A 25335-nucleotide genomic window follows, 5' to 3' on the forward strand; every position below is an offset into this window, starting at 1 on the left:
GATGATGAACTTGCTAACCTTTTGTCTGTCCATAGAGTTTCCTGGCTGCTGAGTGAAGTTTCAAGAGAAAACGATAAATGTATGGGCGGTTATGAGGCAGACATACAATAAAGAACGGCATGGCATAGTAGCATATGCTAACACCATCACCATAACTACCAGCACCGTCATCAAAGAGACGTTTGGGTGAGTCAGTCAATTGAAAACACTGATTGAATAATCTGACAGAGAAGCAACCTCTACCGAATCAAGAGGAGCTCTGTGTGTGTGTGTGAGAGAGAGAGAGAGAGAGAGAGAGAGTGAGAGAGTGAGAGAGAGAGAGAGAGCACCCTCACCTGTGCTCCCTGCGTTAGCTGGCCTTGCTGTGGTCGTGGACCCTGGGGGGTGGGCGGGGCCGGGGACTGCCCTGGGGCTGGGGGGGCAGCGCGGGGGGGAGGCATGGCCCCCACCAGCCTCTGTCCTGCAGTGGTCTGCATGGGACTGGCACTAGAGACGGCCGTGGACACAGGCTGGCCCCGGATGATCTGAGCCACCACCTGCTGGGACTGGCCTGGAGAGGAGAGACAGGATCAACAAGAAATTGTAAAATGATAAATGGACTGCACTTATATTAGCGCCTTTATCCAAAGCGCTTTACGACGGCCTCTCATTCACCCATTCACACATACATTCACACAGCAATGGAGGCAAGCTACCATGCAAGGCGCCGGCCCGCTCACTGGGAGCAATTTGGGGTTCAGTGTCTTGCACAAGGACACTTCGACATGTGGCCAGCCGGGGCTCAAACCGCCGATCTGCCAACCTTGCGATCATTAGACGGCATAATGTAGGTATAAATGTAGGTATAATCAACATGTTTCTAGTTCAAATTTGACACCAACAAGCAAGCCACGTGAAATGAGGGTAGAAAACAAAAGCAGCATTTATTAGGCCGAATCGATATTTGCTCTACGTATAATTTAATATAGTTTAATAAAGTTTGCGTTTTCATAGCAGCGGTCCACCGACGCCCATGCTGAGTGGGAGAGTCATGCAGCCACGGGGGGTTGGGACGAGGGAGGGACAGACCGCAGAGAAGAGAGGGAGACCTACTGGCTGGGAGAATACCTTGTTGTACCACCAGGGGGGTTCTGATGATGGTTTTGCCCATGGCGGTGGCCTGCTGCAGGGGCGAGCGGATCCCCGTCATGCCTGGCCGGATCTGGGCTCCGGTGGTGATCACCTGGGCAAGAGAACCACCAGGGATAAGTGACACTGTACACTCATTTACACTCACTTAAGTTAATTAAAGTTACCCCTCTTTCACACAGACAGAGAGACCGACAGAGAGAGAGAGAGAGAGAGAGAGAGAGAGAGAGAGAGAGACAGAGAAAGAGAGAGACAGAGAGAGAGAAACAGAGGGAGAGAGAGAGACACAGAGAGCGAGAGAGTCAGAGAGAGACACAGAAAGAGAGAAAAGGAGAGAGAGACAGAGAGAGAGAGAGTCAGAGAGAGAGACACAGAGAGAGAGAAAAGGAGAGAGAGACACAGAGAGAGAGAGAGAAGGAGAGAGATACACGCACAGAAGTAGAGAGAGAGCGACATGGCTAAGGCTAGATGGACGTAGAGAGAGAGGAGAGACAGGGAGCCGGGTGTCTACCTGCTGAGTGGTGGAGGCGGCGGTGTTGGGCCTGATGTTGATGGCGGCGGTGCGGGGCTGGAATGTGGAGTAGGTCTGCATCCCCAGGACCTTCTGCTGGACCTGCACCACACCTGAGGAGGAGAGGCAGCATGTTACTGGCCATTCACACCCAGGCCAGGAGCAGCAGTGGAGAATAAACAGTGGCGAGGCATGTGTGTGTGTGTGGGTGGTTCACTTCTGTCACTGCTTTAATAATGAGTCTAACAAGAGGCGAAAAGACAGAGGCAGTTCATTTTAGGAAAAGCTTTTGGAGGAGCTGTTCCACTTTGACAGGAACACTATCCCCATGGTAACAACATGTTCTTTTCTTTTTTTTCTTTTTTTTTTCAAAACGAATGATGTGGAGGAAAGACAATCTGCTTGTTCTGTCCACAAACAAAGGGTTCTATTTTGCCTGGACAGTGTTTATGCCTAATGCATCGCCTCAAAATCAGAATAACATGTCTTTTCTGTGCGCAAATCTGCCTCACATCCCCCTCGTTCAGGCAGGGAGTCAATGTGCCAGTGTACCAAAGTAGGTCAAATGACAACCAAACTGTCAATCAGAGCCATCTGCTGTAGAAATTCCTCTGCCCCTCTTGCAGATGATCTGAGCAGATTTCATTGACCAAGCACGGCAGGTCTCCTGTGTTTTGTCAGTGGGACTGAGTCCAAGACACCAAGAGGAAGCCTCCGTGGGATCAATATTCTGACAGGACAACCTGTATCTATTACAGACAGGCTGGGGATCCCAGAGGAGTCTTTCACTGTAAAAAAGAACCTGTCCCATTTCCCCTTTAGGGCAGTGCAGTTTTTCCATGGCTCCGTTCGGAGAAAATCTTGACCCTCGTTCGATTCGGAGCCATGAGACTCCCTTCCGGCATGCATTGCGAAACATCTACAGAAATGTTCTTTTCGCTCTCGTAATACGGAAGCGAGGCTGAAATGTCATTTACTTTTTCTGGAATTACTTACTTGAAAAAGACTTGAAAAATGATGATAACCATCGTATTATCTTAGTTCAATGTCATTACAATGCATTATAGACCTTTTATTTATAACAAGCATAACCAAAATATCGCTTTTATGTCGGTGCTGTGTCTAACGTTACAGTAACGCAACGCTGCATGACAGTCGAGCATTTCAGAGATGTACAATCATAAATCAATTATTACCAGTGGCGTTTGACAGCGGATGATGGTATTATGTAAAGTTATCTATCAAACGTTCGTCTGACTTGTACATGATGCGCATTTTGACCTATTTCCACCCGCAATCTAATCCGAGCAGTTGTTATTAGGTAATATTATTAATGGGTTGTATCATTCATTTAAATGCATTATAGACCTTTTCTTTATAATAAGCACAACAACAACAAAACGTTATTATGCCGATGTGCTGTGTGTCTAACGTTACAAGCTGATTTGTGCATGACAGCCGCACATTGACATATTTCCATGTCTGATGTCTAATGTCTGATGTACTAATGTCATTTCAATGCATTATAGACCTTTTCTTTACACGCTTCGCGCACTAGGTGGGCCGCGAATACTGTAGAGATTTGTAAAGTGGGCCGTGAGTCCAAAAAGGTTGGGAACCGCTGCATTAGACTATCAAAGCAGGACACCGGTCCGGAGCACTCATATTCTGCGCGTTTGTCAAACGGCGACAGTCCCTGTTCCTCTGCCCGGCGTCAGTCCAATGGAATCGTCAAGCACAGCCTTCCCCATATAAATACATCGGTGCGCGATTACAGAGATGTACAATCATGTTTATTTAAAAATAAATTGTGGTGTTTGACAGCGGATGATGGTAGACATATTTAATGTAAAGTTATCTATCTAAAGTTATCTATCCACAGGCTGATATGTGCATGATAGGCGCAAATTCCAAAAGTCAAGCGCTTCGTAACACAGACGGGGTGAATTTTATGAATGAAAGTGAAAGTTCTGTCACAAAACGCCGTTACGTATCCTCACACATTTTTAAGTGGGTATACGGAAGTCCTTGCCCTTTCCTAGTGGGTATACTACACCACTGGAGCACAGGTTTCAGACAGGTTAGAGCTTATTCTGTCATGGTCTGATAATGAAGCATTGTTCTTTTTTATTTGATGACTTGTTTGATCGATTGATAGCGTTCAAGTTCATTCAAGTTGTGAATGAATCGCGAGCGTCAATGCTTTTCTACGATACTACGTGTAATGTCACTTGGACATAGAATAATAAGACACTTGAGTCTGGGTTCAACAAAGGTATAACCAGTTTACTTCGGTTCTCTCGACACCTGTCAGTCACCTTCTGGTATATCACGAACTCTCTCTAAGGCGCATGCGCTGTCCTGACTATGAATTAACCCATTCATTACACTACGGATGACGTCGTGAAGGGTTGTCCCATTTCCCCCGGGGAACCACTACGGCTATGGCTCCAAAACGAGTGACTCCAAAACGAGTGACTCCAAAACGAGTGACTCCAAAACGAGCCGAAGTGGTAAAAAAGAGAATCGGGATTGGGCCTGTGTCTCATGGGGGTTCCATTTCCACGGTGGTGACATAGCTCATCCATGAACCGTTACGTGGGGGGGTAGACCTTAACGAACGCACGGCGAGACCCTCCATCCATACCTCCTTGCGTGGTCGGCATGTTGACCGTGACAATCTTGCTGTTAGGCGGCAGCGGTAGCTTGGCAGTGATGACCTTGGTCGCCATGGTCACCTGGCCGGCAGCGATCTGGAACGTTTGCCCAGAGGTGGTGACGCTGCTGGCCACGGTGGCCACCACGCCGGTGGAGGCTGCAACACACACACGTGACCTGCAGTCACACCCAGACCAGCGGGCAACCACAACAGCTACCGTCTATAGCAGTGGTGTCCACTGGGTTGGTTTTAGCAGCGTTGATATACAGTATAATCAAGGCCATTTGCTTGAATTTTGGGGCATTTATTGACCTAAAGGTTGACACTCCACATTGACAGTTTGGGAGTCTTGTTATTGTTAAGGTTTATAGGGAATTCACCTTTCCCTGATTATCAGAATTACTCTGGGAGATAAGAGTGGACACCACCGGCCAAAAAGGCACTCTGACAAAACTTAAATATATCTATTGTAATATGGTATAGCGACAAAAATGAAAAAACGAAAGCCATGCTGATGGTTGACATAGATGGTTACATTCACTAGGAGTGAAGATCCAATTAACCATTCAAAAGAACAAAAAATGGGGATTGAAAGAGCCATCAACTCCACTCACGATCCTTTTCCCACAGCGCTTTCACATCACATCAACGACGGGGAAACTTCATCAGACACACACACACCACAGTCACGTCATGTGATTTTAGACAAACAGCCTCCCTAATCCAGCTACACTCACCTGGGGTGCTCTGACCCTGTTTGACCGAGGAAGCAAACAACTGCTGGAAGTTCTTGTTCTGCTGGAATGTCACCGGCGTCCCCAGCTTGGTGGCCAGGACCACCTTGGTGCCTTGGGTCACCTGGCTGCTCAGAGAGCCCACCATGACCTTCTGGGTGGCGGAGGCCGGGGTGATGGGAGTGCCGGTGGAGGGGTTGATGGCACCAGCCTTCTGCTGCTCCAACCGTTTCTAAAACATAAACAGTGATTTAACGAACGAGTAGGTGAAGGACTGCACACAGAATACAAATACATATTTTGCATCCTTCAACACAAATTAGCAATGACACTATGAATTTCTATTGGACAGTGTACATTAAGAATGGTTCTACTAAAGAATCATTGACACACAACTGCCAAAGTTAGCCCTTTAGAACTACTCTTTCCCAGCTCCCTGTGTTTTGTGTTTGTGGCCCCCTAGGTTTACACTGAGGGGGGGGTGCTATGTTGGGAGTCTAGGTGTCACACCGTAGTGCATGGTGGAAAATTGTCTGATCTTCCCACCAAGCCAATCTCTGTTGCTTTAGCTGAATCTCCAATTGGGCCTTGACCTCCTCTGCTGTCTTCAGAGCACTACTAACCTTAACCTGGTCTGCCGCCTGGGCCTTCTCCCTCTCAACCCTGCATCAGGAAAGAGGAAAAGGTTAGAAGGCAACTGACATTCAGTGTGTGGTGACTATTTCCTCCTTAGTCACCGCGACTGTTGAACTGTAAACTTTAGTTGACTCGTGATACCAACACCGACGACTTCTGTACGTTGCAATCATTTGTTTACTTTAATATAAAAACATGATACACTAAAACAGTTTCGCGTGTGGCAACACGGTCAAAGACTGTGTGCTCACCAGTTCAATCAGTAACACCTGTGGCTACCGGTGAGCTCACCTATATACCTGTGCACTCCTATGCCCTCGCCACTCAGTGGTCAACAGTAAAAATGACATCCAGCACAGACATAATGGCTGCAACACTCCGGCTCCTATTTGTTCATTGGCTAGAGACATTAACAAATACAATCCAAACAACAAAGCCATTATGCAACAACACCATAAATATAGTAGCAAAAAAAATCAGTCCATAATGCAGGGCTGTAGTAGCCTACACTCCACTTGTAATCTATCAGGAATGTCCTTTGTAATCCATCAGAAATGTCTTTGGGGTTGAAGATGTTCCACTTTCAGTCCTCTTGAGGCGTCATCTGCCGGATTTTGTGCCGTAGGGATATATCTCCACATTTTCCTGCAGGTCCATCTTGAGTTGGTTCCTCTCCTCTCTCACTCCCTCCAGAATCTCCTGGAGCGGGTCTCTCTCCTCAGTGACAGAAGTCACACTAGAGAGCAGCTTCTCCAGCTCCTCACCATGACTGTACGTTTTCTCAGACAGGAGGAGGTCTCTCTCAGCACACACAAACTCCAGCTCCTCACTCTGTTGTTTAGCCTGCTGTTCTAGAAGAGACTGCTTCTGTATCTTTTCACTCTCAAGTTCAGAGTTCAATTGCTTCTGTTGTCTGAGCTCGTCTTGAATGCAGTGTAAAATATCTTGAGTCACGGCAACCGTCTCTGTATTTTCCTGCAAGTCATTCTTCAACTGGTTTCTCTCACATTGAATGGTTTCCAGTTCCTCTCCAAGATGCTGTATTTGTTGCTGAAATTGGGTTTCTTCGTGTTCCCTCTCAGCCTGCTGTTCTGAGTTCAGATATTGTTGACATTTCAGCTCTGCCTGGACCTGTATGACCATCTCCATATTTTCCTCCAGGTCCATCTTGAGCTGACTCCTCTCGTCTCTCACTCCCTCCAGTATCTTCTGGAACTGGTCTCTCTCCTCAGTGAGAGAAGTCACACAAGAGAGCAGCTTCTCCAACTCCTCTGCATGATTCTGAGGGCTGTCGATCTTCTCACACTGGAGGTGGTCTCTCTCAGCACGCACAGAATCCAGCTCCTCACTCAACTGAGTAATCTGGTTTTGCAGCTCTGCAAGATGGGATCCATTCTCTGAACTATTTTCATTGTCCAAGCTAGTCTTAATCTGTGTAAGGTCTCTCTTGTGCTGGGTCCTCTCATCGCTCATATCTGAATGTTGCTCCTCCAGCTGCTCCACTGCAATTCTATTCGCAACCACCGGAGAGCAGTCATTTTGCTCGTTGCAGATTCCTTGGAGGGGTCCACTTATCACCCATCCCAGCCGGGTTTTAAAAGCGTACGGCCCCTCTCCAACACTGTTCACCACCTCCCAGGGTTCCATTAGCCTGGAGGCATTGGTGCCAATCAGCAAATCCACCTGGGCTTGGATGTGAGGGATGCAGATGCCATTCAAATATGACCACTTCGCCACTTCTTCATCTGAGATTATATTAGATGTTGACACAGGCATTTTCTCTTGGGTCAAAACTTCAGGAAGGCTGTAAAACTGTCCATTGTTACAGCCAGCAATCTCCAAACCTTGAAGAATAAAGCTTGAAACTTCCTGATCTGGCGCCATGGTACGCAACTGAACCTTTACTCTCCTTCCAGTCATTTTCAACCTTGTCATCAAGCTTTCAGAGCAGAATGTTGAAGTGCTTCCTGGGTCCAAAAATGCATATGTTTGAATTATTATGTCACCTTTGGAGGACTTAACTTGCACTGGGAGGATTGAGAGAATGCCGTCACTGCTACCGGCTCCTGTATGTCCAGAAAAGGTAGAGACGTGTGTGCGGTCACTTGATTTTTTCTGTAGCCCATCTGTGTCAATTTCCTTTTCCTTGTTTATGTGGAGAACACTTGGATGTTTCTGACCACACACCTTGCAACTCATGCGCCTTTCACAGTGTTTGCTCATATGTCCAGTTTGCAAACAAGCAAAACAAACGCCTTTCTCCTTCAGGAAACTTATCTTCTGTGTGTGTGCTTTCTTTTCCAATTGTGGGCATTGCTCCAACCCATGCTCAAGGGAGCAACACAGACACAGATTTGATTTTGTAGTCTTGTACTGTACACTTTGTCTCTTGCTTCTGTCATTGCTTGTAGACTCTGCAACATCACTCTGTTCAGTGTTTACAATAGTTGTAGCATAGGCATTTCCCTTGATCCTTGATGGTGATCTGTTCCTGTCACCAAATGGTTTCTTCTCTACAGGCTTTTCATAGCTACTGTACTGTAAATCTCCAAAAATAGGTTCGGATGCAATTCTCACTTGGCGCTCAACAAAAAGAACAATATCTAAAAACTGAGCTCTGCGCTGATGGCGCTCCCAAAGCTCACACGCCTTTGTTCTCCATTTTTCTTTTAACTTGTAGGGGAGTTTCTGCATCACGGCTCGCATGTTAGCTGGCATGTCAAGTTCATTGATGTATTTCAATTCTTCCATTGCGTTACAGCACTCACGCAAAAGGAGTGAATATGCTTGCAGTCCTTTGACATCCTCAGCCTTCACCAATGGCCAGCCAAGCACCTTGTCCACATATGCAGCGGTAATTTTCAACTCATCCCCAAAATGCTCCTGCAGCAGTTCCATTGCTCTTTCATAACCTCTGTCGGGAGGCATAAGTTGACAACTGCGGACTAGCTCCTGAGGCTGCCCTCTTGTGTACTGCTGTAGGAAGTACAAACAATCACCTTTGTTGTTGGTCTTATTTACCACACAGTGTTGAAATGCTCGGACGAAAGCTCTGTATGACAGAGGATCTCCATGAAACACTGGAATTTCTCTTATTGGAAGGGAATTCATGTTTTGCTGTTGCACCAAGAGCTCCGTTATTTGATTTTGTGATTGAAGTAGACTGTAAATATTGCCGTCCTGGGTGTTAGGAGAAGGTACAACACCACAGTTAGCCTGACCGTGAGAAGATTGAACGGCATGTTCAGAATCCTGACTGTGTGAAATCTGCATGTGAGGAGATTTTATGACCTGTGCAGCATCCAGAATGTGGGAAGATTCCATGACCTGTCCAGAATCCATCATTTGGTTTGTTGTTCCATGTCTCTTTAACCTTGATGCCTTCTGGTTGGATTGTGAATGAGACTGTAGGCCTATATTTTGCTTTGGCTGCACATGCATGTTTTTCATAATAGTGCTTGGAAATGGATTGAATTCATTGGCCCCAGGATTGAGAGGTGTTTTCCTTTCCTTTGTGTACGATTCTTTAATTGAACTCCCTCCATCAGATTTCATAAACACTGCTAGTTTAGCAGAGGACACTGCAATCTCGGTGTTAAGTTCAAGCTGTTCCTGTTTCCTCCGAAGCTGCTCAGCCTGCTCCTGCAATACATGTTTGTCACGCAAAGCAGCAGCGCGCGTTTCTAGTGCAGCTTTCTCGGCTGCAGCTTCAATGCATTTTAATGAGACTGTAGAAGATCGGCCACTCCTTGAGCTGCCACGGCTCTTCTGTGATCGTTTACTTGAAACCTGCGTTCCCACATTAGAAACACTGTCATAAGGATGCACCTCATCTTCGTCGTCAATTTTGTAGTGATTGACAGCTCCATCAACATCATGAGCATCATTATTGCTTTCCAACCGTTTTGTAACTGCACCAGTCGATTCATTATCCATTTCACATTCCAACCATTTTGTAACCACATCTGTAAATTCATTGACACTCAACGTTTTGGCTTTAAACCACACTTCATGCTTGTCAGCTTCATCGGCTGGCAGCAAAGGTAATAGAGTTGTGTGTGCATTTTGTGCGTCATGGCACATCAGTTTAAACTTGTCAAACTCGCATTTCACTGGTTCTTTACAATCCTTGTTGCTGTTAGACATCAGTTTATTAATAGTCTCCTTTAACTTGTTTGCTTTGTTCAAATGACATTTTCTTTTTGTTTGCAAAGTGTCTATTTTGTCTAGCAAGGCTTTTGTGAGCTGCCTTTTGCGTTTTAAATCCTCTGGGTTCATTTCCACAGGGCTGGCAGTAGCCACGCCCACCAGCTGTGCGTCATCACAATTTTTACTTTGCGCTGTAGCCATTGTTACATTCAGTCATTTGTTTACGCTTTGTTTTCAAACAAATTATCTCCAGCGACTTGGCTACTCACCACTCAACGACAGATTTCAGCTGTGGCAATTCAATCACTCACCCAGAGCTCTGAAACGGGTGGATCTGAAATGGATAGCCTACTGAAGTCGAGTTGTCCACTGGTCCGCTCGGTTCCAATTCAAACGGAGGTAAACATCGGCTTAGTTTCCAATTCTTCTTTCTTGAAGCGCAGCACTTCACCAATTAGTCCACTCGCCCAAATGAGCCAGTCTTTGACTTAAATGTGGTGACTATTTCCTCCTTAGTCACCGCGACTGTTGAACTGTAAACTTTAGTTGACTCGTGATACCAACACCGACGACTTCTGTACGTTGCAATCATTTGTTTACTTTAATATAAAAACATGATACACTAAAACAGTTTCGCGTGTGGCAACACGGTCAAAGACTGTGTGCTCACCAGTTCAATCAGTAACACCTGTGGCTACCGGTGAGCTCACCTATATACCTGTGCACTCCTATGCCCTCGCCACTCAGTGGTCAACAGTAAAAATGACATCCAGCACAGACATAATGGCTGCAACACAGTGGGTTACAGTTAAAAGACCACACAACCGGTGTCTCACATTAACTCTAGCTCCAGCCCAAGGCTGAACCAACATCTCCTCACCTTTCTGAAAAGGCTCTGATCTCCCAAAGGTCCAGTTCCTCCTCAGAGAGCCACGTCTCCATGACGATAGGCCCAGTCTGCTTGGCTGGCTCAGGCTTCTTGGGCCTCAGAGCGCTGGACCTCAGGCCTTTCCTCTGGGGAGTGTGAGCCTCTGCTCAAGACAAAAAAGAGAATAGGGAATTGGGAAAGAGATATACAACCCCACAAAAAGATAGAAGACTTTGATGCCATATGCCTTCACTTTAATGAGTAGATAGAGAACAACAGTAACTCCATTGGTACTGTGTCTCACGTTGCTTGGGTAGGCATTAGCCTGGACAGGTGCTTTATCTAACTTGAGAGAGGACACTAGATGGGAATAAGGAACAAGCTGACCGAGGCAAGGCAAAGCTTCCAAGATTCATGAGGCCACTGTAGGGACCGGAACAGCGGGATCCTGGGCGAATTTGAAGATGCCGTGTGTTTTCTCTTTTTTACCTTTGGGAGTGTCGGGAACGCCGAGGGGACAGATGATTTTCCTGATGCAGTATTCCGACCGGATGCCGTACGCTCCCACGTCTCGCCGTTTGATGATCTCCGTGGTTGTGATCTCAGTGTCTGAGGTTTCTAGGGAGAGAATCAGATAGATCTGAGCATCTGCACATACCAATGACTCTCATCTTCAAAATGGACACTGCTTCATAGGCATGCATGGGCTACTAAACCACAGGACAACCGCACAAGCGTATCTGATCAGTTACTGACGCTCTAGTGTTTCTAGTAATCATCACCTCATTACGTATATATATTACTGCCACTGTCTGCATTGTGGTTGGTAAGCTAAGCTTATGATTAAAAGGATATGACATTGATTCAGTGTCCTTGCACAAGGAGAGTGCGGGGGGGGGGGGGGGGGAGAGGTACAGAGGCAGAAACAGGAGGGGGAGGACAGAAAGAGAGAGGGAGTGAGAGGAAGATGAAATAGCTGTGCACTCACCTGTGCGGGTGGTCCCCACAGCAGCGGAGGGCTTGACTGCCATGTCATCCCACCTCAGGCAGGCCCACAGCAGCCGCAGCATCAGGCTCACCCCTGCCAGAGACTTGACAGTCTGGAGACGGTACCTGCAGGGGGGGACACGGTGTGACTCATTGACCCATTAGGTGTGACTCGACCAAAATCACCCATCACCAGACAGAGACACGGAGAGACATGGTTCTCCTAAATGGTTTCAGTTCTTAGTGTCGTGGCAATTTCACCCACCTCCATGTGATTCCATAGGTGGGTCTGGGGGAGGGATAGGGCCAGATGTCCAGGGCAGGCTTGGCGTTGTATTTGAAGAAGGGCACCTCTCTGATGCCCCCTCTCCTCGCCAGTTTCTTCAGGTCGTCGTTGGGCAGGACGAAGATGCTCTTCTTGCTGCTCTTGGTGACAAACTTGCGGTACGAGGGGAGGGCCGTGCCCGAGCGGGTCTTCTTGGAGCAGACGTACTTGAGCAGTGTGACCCTGTCTCTGGTGGAGTACCCTTTGCTGACCGTCATGGAGGTCACCGTAGACCCGGAGGGGCCCGACTTGGTGTCCGTCACCGTCGCCGTGACAACGGTCTTGGTCTCCTGGGAGACGGCTGCTCTGCCGACGGGGTGAGCAGCATCCTTCTGCTCTCTTCTCCCTGGTCCTGTAACAGCCGCCTGCGTTGTTACCGCCGAACCTAATCTGACGTCCAGGTTATCCGTCTTTCCTGAGGTCTCAGACCTTACTGACTGCTGCTGGTCAGAGTCAAGCCTTTTGACAACCTGGTCTTTCGCTGCTGAGTCTACCTGCCCGTCCTGCGCCTTCAGACTCGTTAACGGTGTCACCGCTGACTTCACCGCCTGCTCCGTTTTGACAGAGGTCCCTGTGTTGTTGAGCTTCTCCTGGGGCTTGGAAGCGGCAGGCTTGGGCTGCAGAGCTGCCTGCTTGAGCTTCTCCAGCCTCTGCTTCTCCTCCATGGTGAACTGCTTCACCCGTCTCTCCAGCAGCCCGTCCAGCTTGGAGGCCTTGACTTTCTTCTTGTAGGCCGTGCGCAGCTGGAAGCCCTCGCTGACGTTCACCACGTCGTAGTTGAAGGGTCGGACAGGGGGCTTGGTTTCAGACTCCTCCTCCTTTTTGGGCTCGTCTTCTTCCATAGGCTCCTCCTTCACAGCAGGTTTCGTCGGCGATGAGGGGCCTCTGCTGTTCACTTCACCTGAGAGATGGAGAGAACTCCGTTAACGATCAGCCGACATGACATGACAAAGTTAATGTTTGGCAATGAAAGAGAATAAAAGGACAGTTACGACTTCTGTGTTTAAGGAATCTTTTACTTGTATATTAGGCAGCAGAGCAGGTCCATACTCTGGGTCCAGCTGTGTGGTCTGAACCAAGAACTGAGCTTTACATCAGCTCTTTTTACCCTTCGATCTATCACCCAGTCTGAAGCGGTATACAAAGCCTTAACATCTTCATGTTATATGCATCTGCATTTTATTTGGTTTGATAGTTCTTGTAAGTAAGTAAGTAAGTAAAGCTTTATTTATATAGCACCTTTCATACAAGAAATGCAGCTCAAAGTGCTTTACAACAGGAATAAGAACATAAAGTGAATATAAAAACATATACAAGCATAGAATGAATATAAAAGCAGGGGAAAACAGTCAAAATAAAAGGGAAAGATTTACATTTCTTACACACTATGTGATACATGTCATACATTCATACACTACTATATATTAGTAGTCTCACTTAACTTGATCACTAACCATCAAAGATTTTGTGAAAACAAGTTCCAAATGGTTGGCCTGATTAGCATGTCTCCTAACAGTCTAAATCTTACAGCAAGCATCAGGAAATGTTAAGCCTTTGTTATTCAAATGATTCACCTTGAGACATCTGGATTGTCGATGAAAGGTATGAGAAACAGATGGATATTACTGAATAAAGCACCTTTTTCTTTATCTAGACAGGTGGCGGGTGGACTTGAGACAACATCCATCTTGTCTTCAGTCTTCTCCTCCACCTGATCTTTATTATCCTCCATCTTCTCTGTGACGTTCTCCTCTTGCTTCTCTTTCAGCACCTGCCCCTCTCCTGGTGAGGTGCTCTGAGATGACTCTACGACCGACTTTAGCTTGTTGTCTTTTTCTGAAGCGGCTGGGACGGGCTCTTTTTCCTGGGTTTCTGAGCCTGTCTCTGTTTTTAGCAAATCTTTCCGCTTTCCGCTATTCTTCCGGTAATGACGCGGAGCTGATCAGACGCATTTGTTTGCTCCGCTACAAGTTTGAAATAAATTCTTAAAAGAAAGCTCACATTCAAAGATCTTACATTAATAATTTAGTATTAAAAGGTTAGCCGCAAGAAATATACTATGCCACCTAAGAAAAAGGCCACCAAAGACATTACTATAGGCCTAATGACTGGTTCTGAGGATGAAAGCGCCGCGCGAGCTCCAGAGAACACTGAGGAAAGCAGTACGAACAGTGCCGTGGGCTCGGAGGATATTCTCAAGGCCATCCTCGACATGAAAACAGAATTCTCTGGTAAACTCGAAAAAGTTTTGTCTGTAATGGACAATATCAGCAGAGAAGTCAAAGAGTGTGCTGGCCGAGTCTCACAGGCGGAGCTACGCATTTCGGAGGCCGAGGACAGCATCGGAACCCTGAACGCAACCACCAGCGCTCTGGAAGAAAAGGTTACAAGGCTCACCTCCAAACTAGTTGATCTAGAAGGCCGCAGTCGGAGATCGAACCTGAGGCTGGTCCACCTCCCGGAGGGTGCGGAGGGAAAAGATGCTTGCTCATTTTTGGAGCAGTGGATTCCCGACGCCCTGGATATGGGGACACTACGCTTTCCTTTGATCATCGAGGGAGCTCACCGAATCTCTGGCCCAAGGTCCAATCCCGACGCACCACCGAGGGCTCTGATAATTAAATTCCTAAACTACAAGGATAAGGTGCGCGTCGCGAATGCAGCCAGGGCGAAAGGGAGAGTTCTCTACAAGAATCAGCACGTTATGTTTTTCCCAGATCTACCCATGGAAGTTCATAAACAGCAGAAGCGATTTGACGGCGTTAAACAGCGGCTACAAGCCAAGGCTATCCGATATGGAATAATCTTCCCGGCGCGCCTGAGGATAACCCACAACGACCGTTCATATGTTTTTGAAACAGAGGTAGAGCATTTTTTGGAGACACTAAGCAATGATGGAGTAGCAGAACAACGATGAACAACGCACAGTAAGACTCTTTTTTTCTTTTCCTGTGTGTGTATGCCTGATCAAGACTGATCTCCTTTGACTTTGTTTGAAGAGGAAAGTTATGGCTGGAAGTATATTTCCATTCTTTTTTGTTGTAAACATTTGACTTTTTTCAAACGCCTAACTCTTAGCCTACTTCAACACGGCGAATAATAACGATCTATGCTGGCTTTGTTTGAAGAGGAAAGCGACGTCTAGAACACTATCTCCATCCCCTTTTTTTTTTTAAACTTATTTTTATTTCTTATTTGTGTGTGTGTGTGTGTGTGTGTGTGTGTTCTAGACACCTGTCCTTTTTTTCCACAACGTTTAACTCTTAGCTGTACGGGACTATATGAACACGGCGAACAATGTAAGATCTTGGCTTGAATTATTTGTATGAAATTGGTCCTTGTTTAAAATGATATGCTACGTTTCCGTTTAATGCATAGACGATGAATTGTATGATATATGCTTGTTTTGTTTCATTTGCTCACTATGCTTGGGCTGTCATTAAAGTGAGAATAGAACTATGTACTTGATTAGACCTGATTAAAGACTTTGGGGTCTTTTCGGGATATAAAATAAACAACACAAAATCCTCAATCATGATGCTGAAGGAGGAGGAAAGACTCTGTCCTATACATGTCACTCCTTTTCTTAATACAACAGAAGGTTTTACCTACCTTGGTATTCACATTACACCAGAGATTGACCACATAGTCTCAATTAATTATGACCCTATCGTGGACTCCATAATAAAATCGATAGATAGGTGGTCATCCTTACCTATATCCCTGATTGGTCGGATCAATATTCTAAAAATGAATGTTCTGCCAAAACTGTTGTATCTATTTCAGAATATTCCTTTGCCCCCTCCAACATCGCTCTTTACAAAGCTTAAAATAATGTTCACTTCCTTCATATGGACTGATAGACGCCCCAGAGTTCGCTTATCCTTACTGTACCTTCCATATGACAGAGGAGGTCTCCACCTGCCTAATATCCAGTGGTACTACTGGGCTGCTCAGCTTCGCTCTACTATGTATTACTTGAGTTCTGACTACATCCCTTCGTGGCTAGATATTGAGATGTCCTTTGTTACTCCGAAACTACCCCTTAATCTATTTATCTACTCAGCGGATATCAAGAAACTGAGAAAACAAACAAACAATCCCTTTGTTCTTAACACAATTAAAGTCTGGTATGATGTGCGGAAATTTCTTGGTGAAACACAATCTCCGTCAGGTTTCACTCCTATTTGGGGAAATCAAAGTTTCATTCCAGGGAGAGAAGATTCGGGTTTCCAAATATGGGCCAGTAAGGGCTTAAGGAAAGTACAAGATTTATACAAAGAAAGTACTTTCATGTCATTTGAACAACTTATTGCTAAATTTGATATTCCTAGAAAACACTTTTTTAAATATTTGCAGCCAAGGAGCTTCCTCTCAACTGCCCAGAATGATTATTTAAAAGAACCCCCATTGTCCACTTTAGAAAGAACCATATCGTCCAATTGTAATGGTAGGGGAAGAATATCCGCTATATATATCATGTTAGAGACTGGCTCATCAGACTCGTCCATAGACAAACTAAATGCTTGGAGGGAAGAATTTCAGGAGGATATCACTTTGGACGAATGGAGTAGTATATGCACAAAGGCTCAGACACAGACTGTGAAAACACGACTAAAGCTATTACAATACAACTGGCTGATGCAAACTTATGTGACCCCTGTTAAATTAAATACGTTTAATAACAAAAATCCAGATGTATGTTTTAAGTGTAATACATGTAAAGGTACTTTATCTCTGGGACTGCGAAAAGATCAAAGATTTTTGGAAGGAGGTATCTCAAATGATATTCCAGATAACATCGGTCTCCTTACCGCTCACTCCTAAAGTGTTTATCCTGGGGTTGTACCCAACTCATCTTCGTCTACAGCAATATCAACAAACACTCTTAAATATGAGCCTGTTGCAAGCAAAACGGTTAATAGCTTTGGCTTGGAAAAATGTGAACAGGCCCAGTATTGCCCGATGGCTTAGGGAAATGTCATCCTCTTTAACAATGGAAAGGATGACATACATGATTAAAGGTAAACAAGACTCCTTTAAAAAGATATGGGGACCATTTTTGGAATATGTCCAGCAAAATGATGTGGGGAACTTATTAGCTAACGAGGGGAATTCTGGGTGATAGAGAGCTCTATGGACATTTACACTTCTGACAAGGCGCTCTACTTGTAATATATCACAACCAACCTATGCCCTATCTTTACTTGATCAAAATATTGTAAACATGTATTTTGTTTGTCTTGCCCTCTGGTAGCACCTGTGTGTGTTTTTTGCTTGTTTGTTTGTTTATTTGTTTGTTTGTTTTAGTTTTTTGTTCTGTTTTTTTTTGTTTGTTGCTGTTTTGTTTTGTTGCTGTTTTTGTTTTATTAGTTTTTTCTGTGTTCTTTTGTCTGTTTTGTTTTGTTTTTCCCAGATTGCGATGTGGGTATTAATGTGTGTCTGTCTTTCTTGTTGGATGTTGTATTGTCCTAATCTCAAGAAAAATAATAAAAAATATTTGAAAAAATAAAAATAAAAAATAAAAATTATTTCCGCTTGTTTGGGCCAGATGCTGCATTTTCTTTGCCCTTCTTAGCTGCTGTAAAAAGATGGCATTTACATAACATGAAGCAATATACATCCACTGAGCCATGCTGGAGGCATAGTTTCTGCCTCAACACCACAGATCATTAACAGCAACATGAGACAATGGGGAATAAACAAACAGACAAGCTAAAAACTTAAAATAGCCCTTTACCCTCCAGTGCTTTGCGGTAGTTGGCGTTGGTGTTCCCTGGTAGCCTGGTAACAAAGCGATGGACATGGGTCCTACTGACCCAGCTCCAGCCCCCGTACCCCGTCACTCTGTACTCCTCCCCCTTCTGCTTCCGTACCTACACACAGAGACAAGCACAGAGGACAACAACTAGAAGTAGGACAAATCTACAGCTTGTCACAAACAATAACACAACATGTATTGAGGAACACAATATTTTTGGATAATTATATTAATTTTAATTTAATTAATTATATGAATCATATAAAACACATCTCAGATGTACCTGGTGTTTGATGGGGATGGTGTACTTCACCCTGGTGGCCTGCAGCAGAGGCTCCTCATCCTTCAACTTTTTCTCTCTCTTTTTCACCTTCTCTTTCTCCTCCCGCTCCATGGAAGTCATGCGATGCAGCCTGAGGCGAGAGAGAGAGAGAGAGAGAGAGAGAGAGAGAGAGAGAGAGAGAGAGAGAGAGAGAGAGAGAGAGAGAGAGAGAGAGATAAAGAGCAAAAACAGAGAGGATAAAAAAAAAACTGTTAGATAAAAACAGCAAGGTGACTCTGGCTTGTTTAGTCAGCAGCGATCCATTATGTTGTACAATGAGCTTTTTTTCACACCGTGGAAAAGCGTGTGCTACTCAGCATACATTGCTCACACCACTCTGCATTTAAAAGAGGAACAAAAGGCTTCAATGCAGTAGAGTGGTGATGCAAATCATAATTAGTCTGCTTTTGCTTTTCCTCCAAAAACGACATCTTATCCTATTAAAAGCAACATGTGTTAGGTGTTATGTGCAAGGTCCATGTGTTAAAGAATGACGGATTTCTGACAGTCACCCCCCCCCCCCCCCCCCCCATCATGGTGGTGTCCTTACATGGTGTGTCCAAGGGCATCTTTCCAGACTGGCAACATGACTACAGGTTTGATGGCACACTCCAGATTGGCCAGAGCCAAGGCAAACTCCCGGGGCTTACTGCACATCTGGAAAGCTTTGATCCAATTGGTCCTGGAAATACACAGGGAGAGAAATAAGTCATTGTGTGATGGAATGACATGGCCTCCTTGCATTGCCAATTCCCAACGCATCAGGGATCATCACTACATTTGCTCCACAGAGTAAGGGGGCTGTTAGACAGTAGCCTACCTGTGAGAGGCCCAGTTGGGGTGCATGAAGGGGGCGGGCACGTTGTTCTCCAGCTGGACGATGGTGAGCCTCAGCGTAGAGACGGTCAGCACCTTGGAGCCGTGGATGGAGCCGTTCCACTTGAAGTCCCCGGCGGGGGTCAGGCTGAACTTGTGGGAGAGGTGGCGCCGCTTGTCGTGGTCCTCGCGGTGCTGGTGCTTGTTGAGGGCCAGCGTGTTGGTGCTGTACTGGTTGTGGTAGACCCGGTACTTCCCCTCCTGGCCCAGTTTGAAGAAGTTGTTCAGGTTACTCTTCACGGCCAAATCTTTCTTGGCGGCGGCGACCGGGCGGGAGGCTTCACCCTCGGTACAAGAGGGAGACGTCTGAGAGAGAGAGAGAGAGAGAGAGAGACAGAGAGAGAGAGAGAGAGAGAGAGAGAGAGAGAGAGAGAGAGAGAGAGAGAGAGAGAGAGAGAGAGAGAGAGAGAGAGGGGATAACAGACACAGAGATAAGAGGAGATGACCAACTTCAATGGGATTCTTCAATTTGATGACTGGCTGCGTCAATCGATTTGAGAGGTCCTGGTACATTTGCTGATTAAGCATCAACCTCTGGACAGACCACAGTGAGTCATACACTAGACTACTGGTATCCATTCAATGCTAATAATGCAGAGGAGGCCCCAGGTGAGAGACTAGCCTCTGAATGAACCCTCAGGGCAGCAGGCTGAGTGAGGGACACCTGGTTGGGGTCTCACCTCCTTGCCGTCCCTGGGCGTAGGGCTGCCGTCCCGGGAGCTGCCCTCCTTCAGCGGGCTCGGCCTGCTATCCGGGTTAGGCGGGTGGGTCACTACGCGGTTGGGACCCTGTCCAGACCCCGCCCCTTCGCCGTTCACCCTCTCCTTGCCTTCACCTGCAGGTCATGAAACAGATAAGTATCAGGGATCATCAGTTGATAAGAGACAGAGAAACAGAAAGATAGGGAGTCAATGACGACAAACGCAAACACCGACGAAGACACAGTACAGTGGAGGCGAAGATGTACCGAATCGAGCAGCATCTCCAACGTCTGGCATGCATGGGCTACTATTGAAAAACGTATTAGCGAGAAGGTCAACGTGGGTGTGACAGGATGGCGGTAGCCTACCTCTGTCGTCCTGGCTGGTGAAGGAGGACTGAGAGGACTTGTCGAGGAGGTCGGGCTCCACGGGGCCTGCGGGGGCGTCCCAGGCAGCAGACACAGACCAAAACAAGAGGATAATCTGCCTAACTGCAGAGTAACCAGCCAATTTAGAGAATAAGCTTGCTCATGTTCTGTCAACTGGCACGATGGTAGCAGCCGAAAGCATATAGAGCCGTGCCTCCACAGCAATGCACTCTGCGCCATCACATCCTAAGCCCGGGCCACAGGGTGGGAATGACGGAGAACTACCAGACTGGATTATGATCTCTGTGCAGTGTTTCCTCTATATGCATTTATTCGTGGCGGGCCGCCACCAAAGAATTTCCTCCGCCACCAAATGATTCAGACAGTCCACTTTGATTCAGGCTGCGCAGAAAGGCAGCGAGTTATTATGACCGGAGAACAGAAAAAAAGCAGATTGAAGCTAGATTTAGGCCGCTTCCAGACCAACATTTCGTTACGATTTAGCGGTAGTTATTTACAATATGTTACAATGTTGCAATTAACCTCGTCGTTTGTGTTCGCACTGCAATCGAGACTCTCAACAGGCGCGCGGCGCGAGGCGACGCGCTTTCAAAACAGCTTTGTGATTGGTCCGAATTTAGCGGGACATTTGGATTTCAGGAAATCCCTCTCCTCTCTCTCTCTTAGCCCGTCGCCGGTGCCTTTAATCCCGTATCCTAATCGAAAACGGAACATCATCAGCGACGACTGTGGGTTATTGCATTTACTGCTGTTCTCTGGTTCATGTTCTTATACCAGTGCTCACTATAGAGTGTTTTAAATGAACATTCGTAATGTATGTCTCTGATGTTCATGGTCAACTAAATGCGGTGGTAGCTGACGTCGGCACGTTGCGCCGTTCTGAGCGGCATTAGGTCTCGCTGCTGTGTTTTTAATGTTTGTCGGTTTTTTGTTGTATAATGTCTAATGTTACAATCTCAGCCAGAGTTGTTTATACCAGAAGTGCCCTCTTTGCACTAAGAGAGACTGCAAAACATGAGGGTTTCAAACACTCATTACCGAAGGAACTACGGAAGAAATACCGGGGGTGCAAAGCTGGAGCTCTGGAATCTGATCAGCGTTCAAGGAACGCCTCTTGTCCAATCAAATTACTTGGTCCCTTTATGACGTCGGACCCAGTGTGCGCTCCGGCGCTCTCAAAGCGAATTTACGAACGCGGCCCAAGTGTATCATGGCGAGTGCTAGTTACGTTGTTCGGCGGAGAAGAACTCGAAATGCCTCCCTCGTCATTTAAATCCCATGTATGGGAGCACTTTGGCTTCTCTGTCAACTATGACGGGAGGCACGAAAAAGGTAGCTCGACAACTTCTGATAATGTAGGCATTTTTTTCATACCATGTTCAAAATAAGGGTTCACTTTATTATTTAGTTAAAAGTGGCATAAAACATGTTCATTCATCTGCTTTAAAGAGCCCAGTGACTCACTGCTGCAACCAGGCGCCTCCTCCCTCTCTCCTATCATTTAAATTGAGTGTATTTCAGTATAATTATGTAATGTTTGAGTGTAGAATATGTTATATACTGTATATATTATATATATATATGTATGTATATATATATATATATATATATATATATATATATATATATATATATATATATATATTACCAGTTTTGAAATCTTGAATGTTGTTGGTTTTTGTCACATAGTAAAAGTGGTGTTTTTACAGAATTCAAGGAAAAAGCAGTTTTTATAAAAACTAAAATGTTTTGTGTTGATCCGAAAAATTATCCTATCCGTGACTCAAAAACCGTGACACGATCCGATCCATGAGTAAGGTGATCCGTTACACCCCTAATCAGTAGTCATCCACAGAGATTAATACCGATGTCATTGGCCATTATGTAACAAATTGATACAATGGCTTTTCAGAGAGCCAGTTGTCACTGACAACTCAAACTGAAAGCGAGATTAACTCGAGATTAACACCTGTCTGTGTGTCACTGGCGTGCTAGTAGCTCCAGTGAGCCGCAGAATGCAACAATAGTCTGGAAATTACGTGTATGAAACTTCTGTTTGTTCGAGAATAAATACCACGTGCAAAGACAATAAGAACATACAGTAGAGACCCACACTAGGCCTGTATTCTCCACAAACAACTGCTGAAAGAAAAAAAATCTGAATTCTGTGAGGTACAATTGACTAGGCTAGAGTGTGTACAACACATGAACCAGCAGAAGACATATTTCTGTGAGAGTGCCACGACAAAAGAGCATGAAAAATATATTATTTCCAATTCCCGGGTTCCCCAAGCAGCCGTAGTTTATCATAACGAAGGTTTATACTGGGAGAGGAACAGCTGTGCTGCGGCTCTTATGAACAAAGGGGAGGTAGCGCGGTGCAGTGCAGCGTGGAGAAGGGCTCACAAGCATGATAAACACGCCAGCGAGACCCATTCATCACCTCACTGTCTCTGGTCGAGATGGAAGACCAGAAAGACCCTCAGTCAGGAGATTCTCCTAACGACACGCAACTACAAAAATTACCAATACGATGCTTGTTTTTTTTTAAGCTACGAGTAGTCACAACAAAAAGACTGATCTATAAATGACGTGTATGAAACTTCTGTCTGGGTACTAAGGGGAAAAGCATTGAGCTGATGCTTTTATCCAAAGCGACTTACATAATGTAAGCGACTTACATAGCACTAGTAGTGCTGCCATCGCAGTCGCTCATTTCTCCAGTTTATGTGCGGATGCATCGGTCAGTGTGTGTAGAGGAAGTTTTCTATGAATCCCCAAATTTGCGTCAGTTACGTACGCCTTCTTTTGTGCGTACGCAACGTTTATAAATGACCCCCCCTGATCTGACCCCCGCCCACCCAATACAGTAAAACCTCACCTGGTCTGAACTCCCCCCTCTCCTGAGAAGCCTTCTTCAGATACTTCAGTGTCTTCTCCGCCGCTTCCTGCTCCATCTTCCTCTTCCTCTTCAAGCCCCGGACGTCCAGAACCAGGTTGAGCAGCTGCTGGACCCTCTGAGGTTCCGACGCGGGGCAGGGAGGAACCTCGGGAGGCTGCGGACCCCCGTTGGGCTTGGGGACCTCCGGGGCGGGCTTCTCCGGACTCTCCGGGTCCGAGAGGGAGCTGGCGGAGTCCGGCAGGCTGCAGTGGGCCTCCACCAGCTCCTTGGCCTTGGCCACGGGCACCAGGTAGATGGTGGGGCTGTAGAAGTAGGAGCGCAGGTACCCGTCCATGTTGAGCTTGTGATGCTTGGGCTTAGGGAAGAGTTGCTCCCGGTCGTCCAGCTTGGCGTCGTACTCGGTCATGGGGAAGGGGCGGACCTTGTTGTCCTTCAGGCCGCTGAGGTAGGCGAGGGCTTGGCGCTCCACCCCGGCGGAGATGTCGGCGGGCGGGTTGCAGGCCACCTTGACCAGGGCGTGGTGCAGGGCGGGGAGGAAGCTGACCAGCCGCGGCATGACCGAGTTCAGCGACTCGGAGGGCAAAGGATCCTGGGAGGCCGGGCATCTGGACGCTTCACAGCGAGAGAGAGAGAGAGAGAGAGAGAGAGAGAGAGAGAGAGAGAGAGAGAGAGAGAGAGAGAGAGAGAGAGAGAGAGAGAGCAAGGGAGAGAGAAGACAGACAGAAACAGAGACGTTGAAGACTACAATGAAGGAGATCTGAAGACAGCATTTAGACAGTATTTTCTTTTTTATATTAGGTCATAAAGTGACTTGCATTACAGAAAATAGATTTCAGCTTACACAGCTAGCAGAAGGAGATTACAAGATGGTGGAGGGAGACATCAGAGGACAGGATCATTGGAGTACATGGAATGGAATGAGGAATGGTGTCAAAAACATCCTGTATTTGATAGCGTTCCTCATTCCATTGTGTTGCATTACAATGAGGTGTCCTCCGATTTCTACCTTCACCAGCCTCCCCTGACAGCTACATACCAGGGATTGAGATCAATTTCGTTACTATTGTCCATTTCCCGTACAAAAATGTTGGTTCATTCGTAGCATTGTTTAGGAATGTACCCAGACCCTGATGTCTGCTACGTCATGTACTGTAATTACAGAGATGTTGTACTGTTAAATACTGACTGTATTTGGTCACATCCCTGATGTAAACAGAATATTCCAGTTGCTACAGCGCATATAAACACCTATAAACACCTATTCGGTTACAATACCCTGCATATTGACTTTAATCTGAATTTGGTGTGCTTGTAAACGTAATCTATGGAGAAGAACCATTGCTAATTTACGTTACGTTAGCAAGCTAGAAGAAACCTTAACATGTCAAGTTACCTCACCACCCGCATTTCTTTTTTTATTAATATATACTTCATTTTTTTTCCACCCCCATAATATAATTACTCAAACAGGTTACTTACCGTGAGTGTGTGCAGTTCTCCACGATGCAACTCGCTGGCGAGGAAATCTGAACTAATTACAGGCAGGTGTCAGGTGTCACTGACTGAACTGGTGGGAAGCCTCTTGTCTTGAAAGTCTCGAAGTAGTACCAAATATTTTATTTAATAATTAAGTGTCGTGAAATTCTAAGTCTTTACATAATAGGGTACGATATTTATAGTAGCTTTCAGTTGTTTGAAAACGGTACCTTTATCCGCGTTCGTAAATTCGCCAGAGCCCAGCCCACACTGGGTTCAATGTTATAATGGACCAAGTAATTTGATTGGACGAGAGGCCGTCACTCGCAAAGTGAATTTACGAAGGCGGCCCGCCCCTACATTCTCAGCTCACTGGACACTGACGTGTTTCAGTTCAGTGAATGGACTACGCGCAGTGAGTCGAAGCTCTGAGAAGCACTGAATGATTGGATGAACGACTCTTTTGGACAAATCTTTTTAGTGAACTGATTGTAATGAATGAGTTCACTGAAACGAACTGCTTTGCCCATGATGACGTCACGACACAACTTTCATGACCCCCCCCCTACTTTTATTTTTATTTTTATTTTTTTGCAAATCTCCATGATTCACGTGGATGACCTATTTTGAGTTAAAAACGGCGAATTTCGCCGAAAGGTGACTAGTTTGCATCAATGTACATTGCAGTGAACATTTTCTTCAGTATATATGGTCCCGGCAGGAATCAAACCCACAACCTAAGTGTTGTTAGCACCATGCTCTACCCACTGAGCCACAGAGGACCACACTGAGGACCAGAGGACCACACTGAGACACAGAGGACCACACTGAGACACAGAGGACCACACTGAGACACAGAGGACCACACTGAGACACAGAGGACCACACTGAGGACCAGAGGACCACCCTGA

General features: G+C 46.0%; 1 protein-coding gene across 1 annotated transcript in view; it reads right to left on the bottom strand.

Moving 5' to 3' along the window:
• Positions 1-25335, bottom strand: part of LOC308150258 (uncharacterized protein) — a gene marked incomplete at both ends in the record, with an annotated part of 103083 nt that overhangs the window by 67716 nt on the left and 10032 nt on the right. Inside the window, 18 exons of the mRNA XM_080523109.1 lie at positions 336-550; positions 1093-1222; positions 1640-1752; positions 4287-4454; positions 5036-5264; positions 5656-5695; positions 10698-10848; positions 11175-11303; positions 11674-11798; positions 11938-12898; positions 13636-13935; positions 17738-17873; positions 18042-18171; positions 18631-18762; positions 18901-19241; positions 19637-19791; positions 20026-20091; positions 22928-23560. Coding sequence (XP_080379235.1) covers positions 336-550; positions 1093-1222; positions 1640-1752; positions 4287-4454; positions 5036-5264; positions 5656-5695; positions 10698-10848; positions 11175-11303; positions 11674-11798; positions 11938-12898; positions 13636-13935; positions 17738-17873; positions 18042-18171; positions 18631-18762; positions 18901-19241; positions 19637-19791; positions 20026-20091; positions 22928-23560 — 4154 coding nt within the window. The remainder of the gene's footprint in view (positions 1-335; positions 551-1092; positions 1223-1639; positions 1753-4286; positions 4455-5035; positions 5265-5655; positions 5696-10697; positions 10849-11174; positions 11304-11673; positions 11799-11937; positions 12899-13635; positions 13936-17737; positions 17874-18041; positions 18172-18630; positions 18763-18900; positions 19242-19636; positions 19792-20025; positions 20092-22927; positions 23561-25335) is intronic.

This window comes from Nansenia antarctica, assembly GCF_963989245.1.
Source record: "Nansenia antarctica genome assembly, chromosome: 2".
NCBI lineage: Eukaryota > Metazoa > Chordata > Actinopteri > Argentiniformes > Microstomatidae > Nansenia > Nansenia antarctica.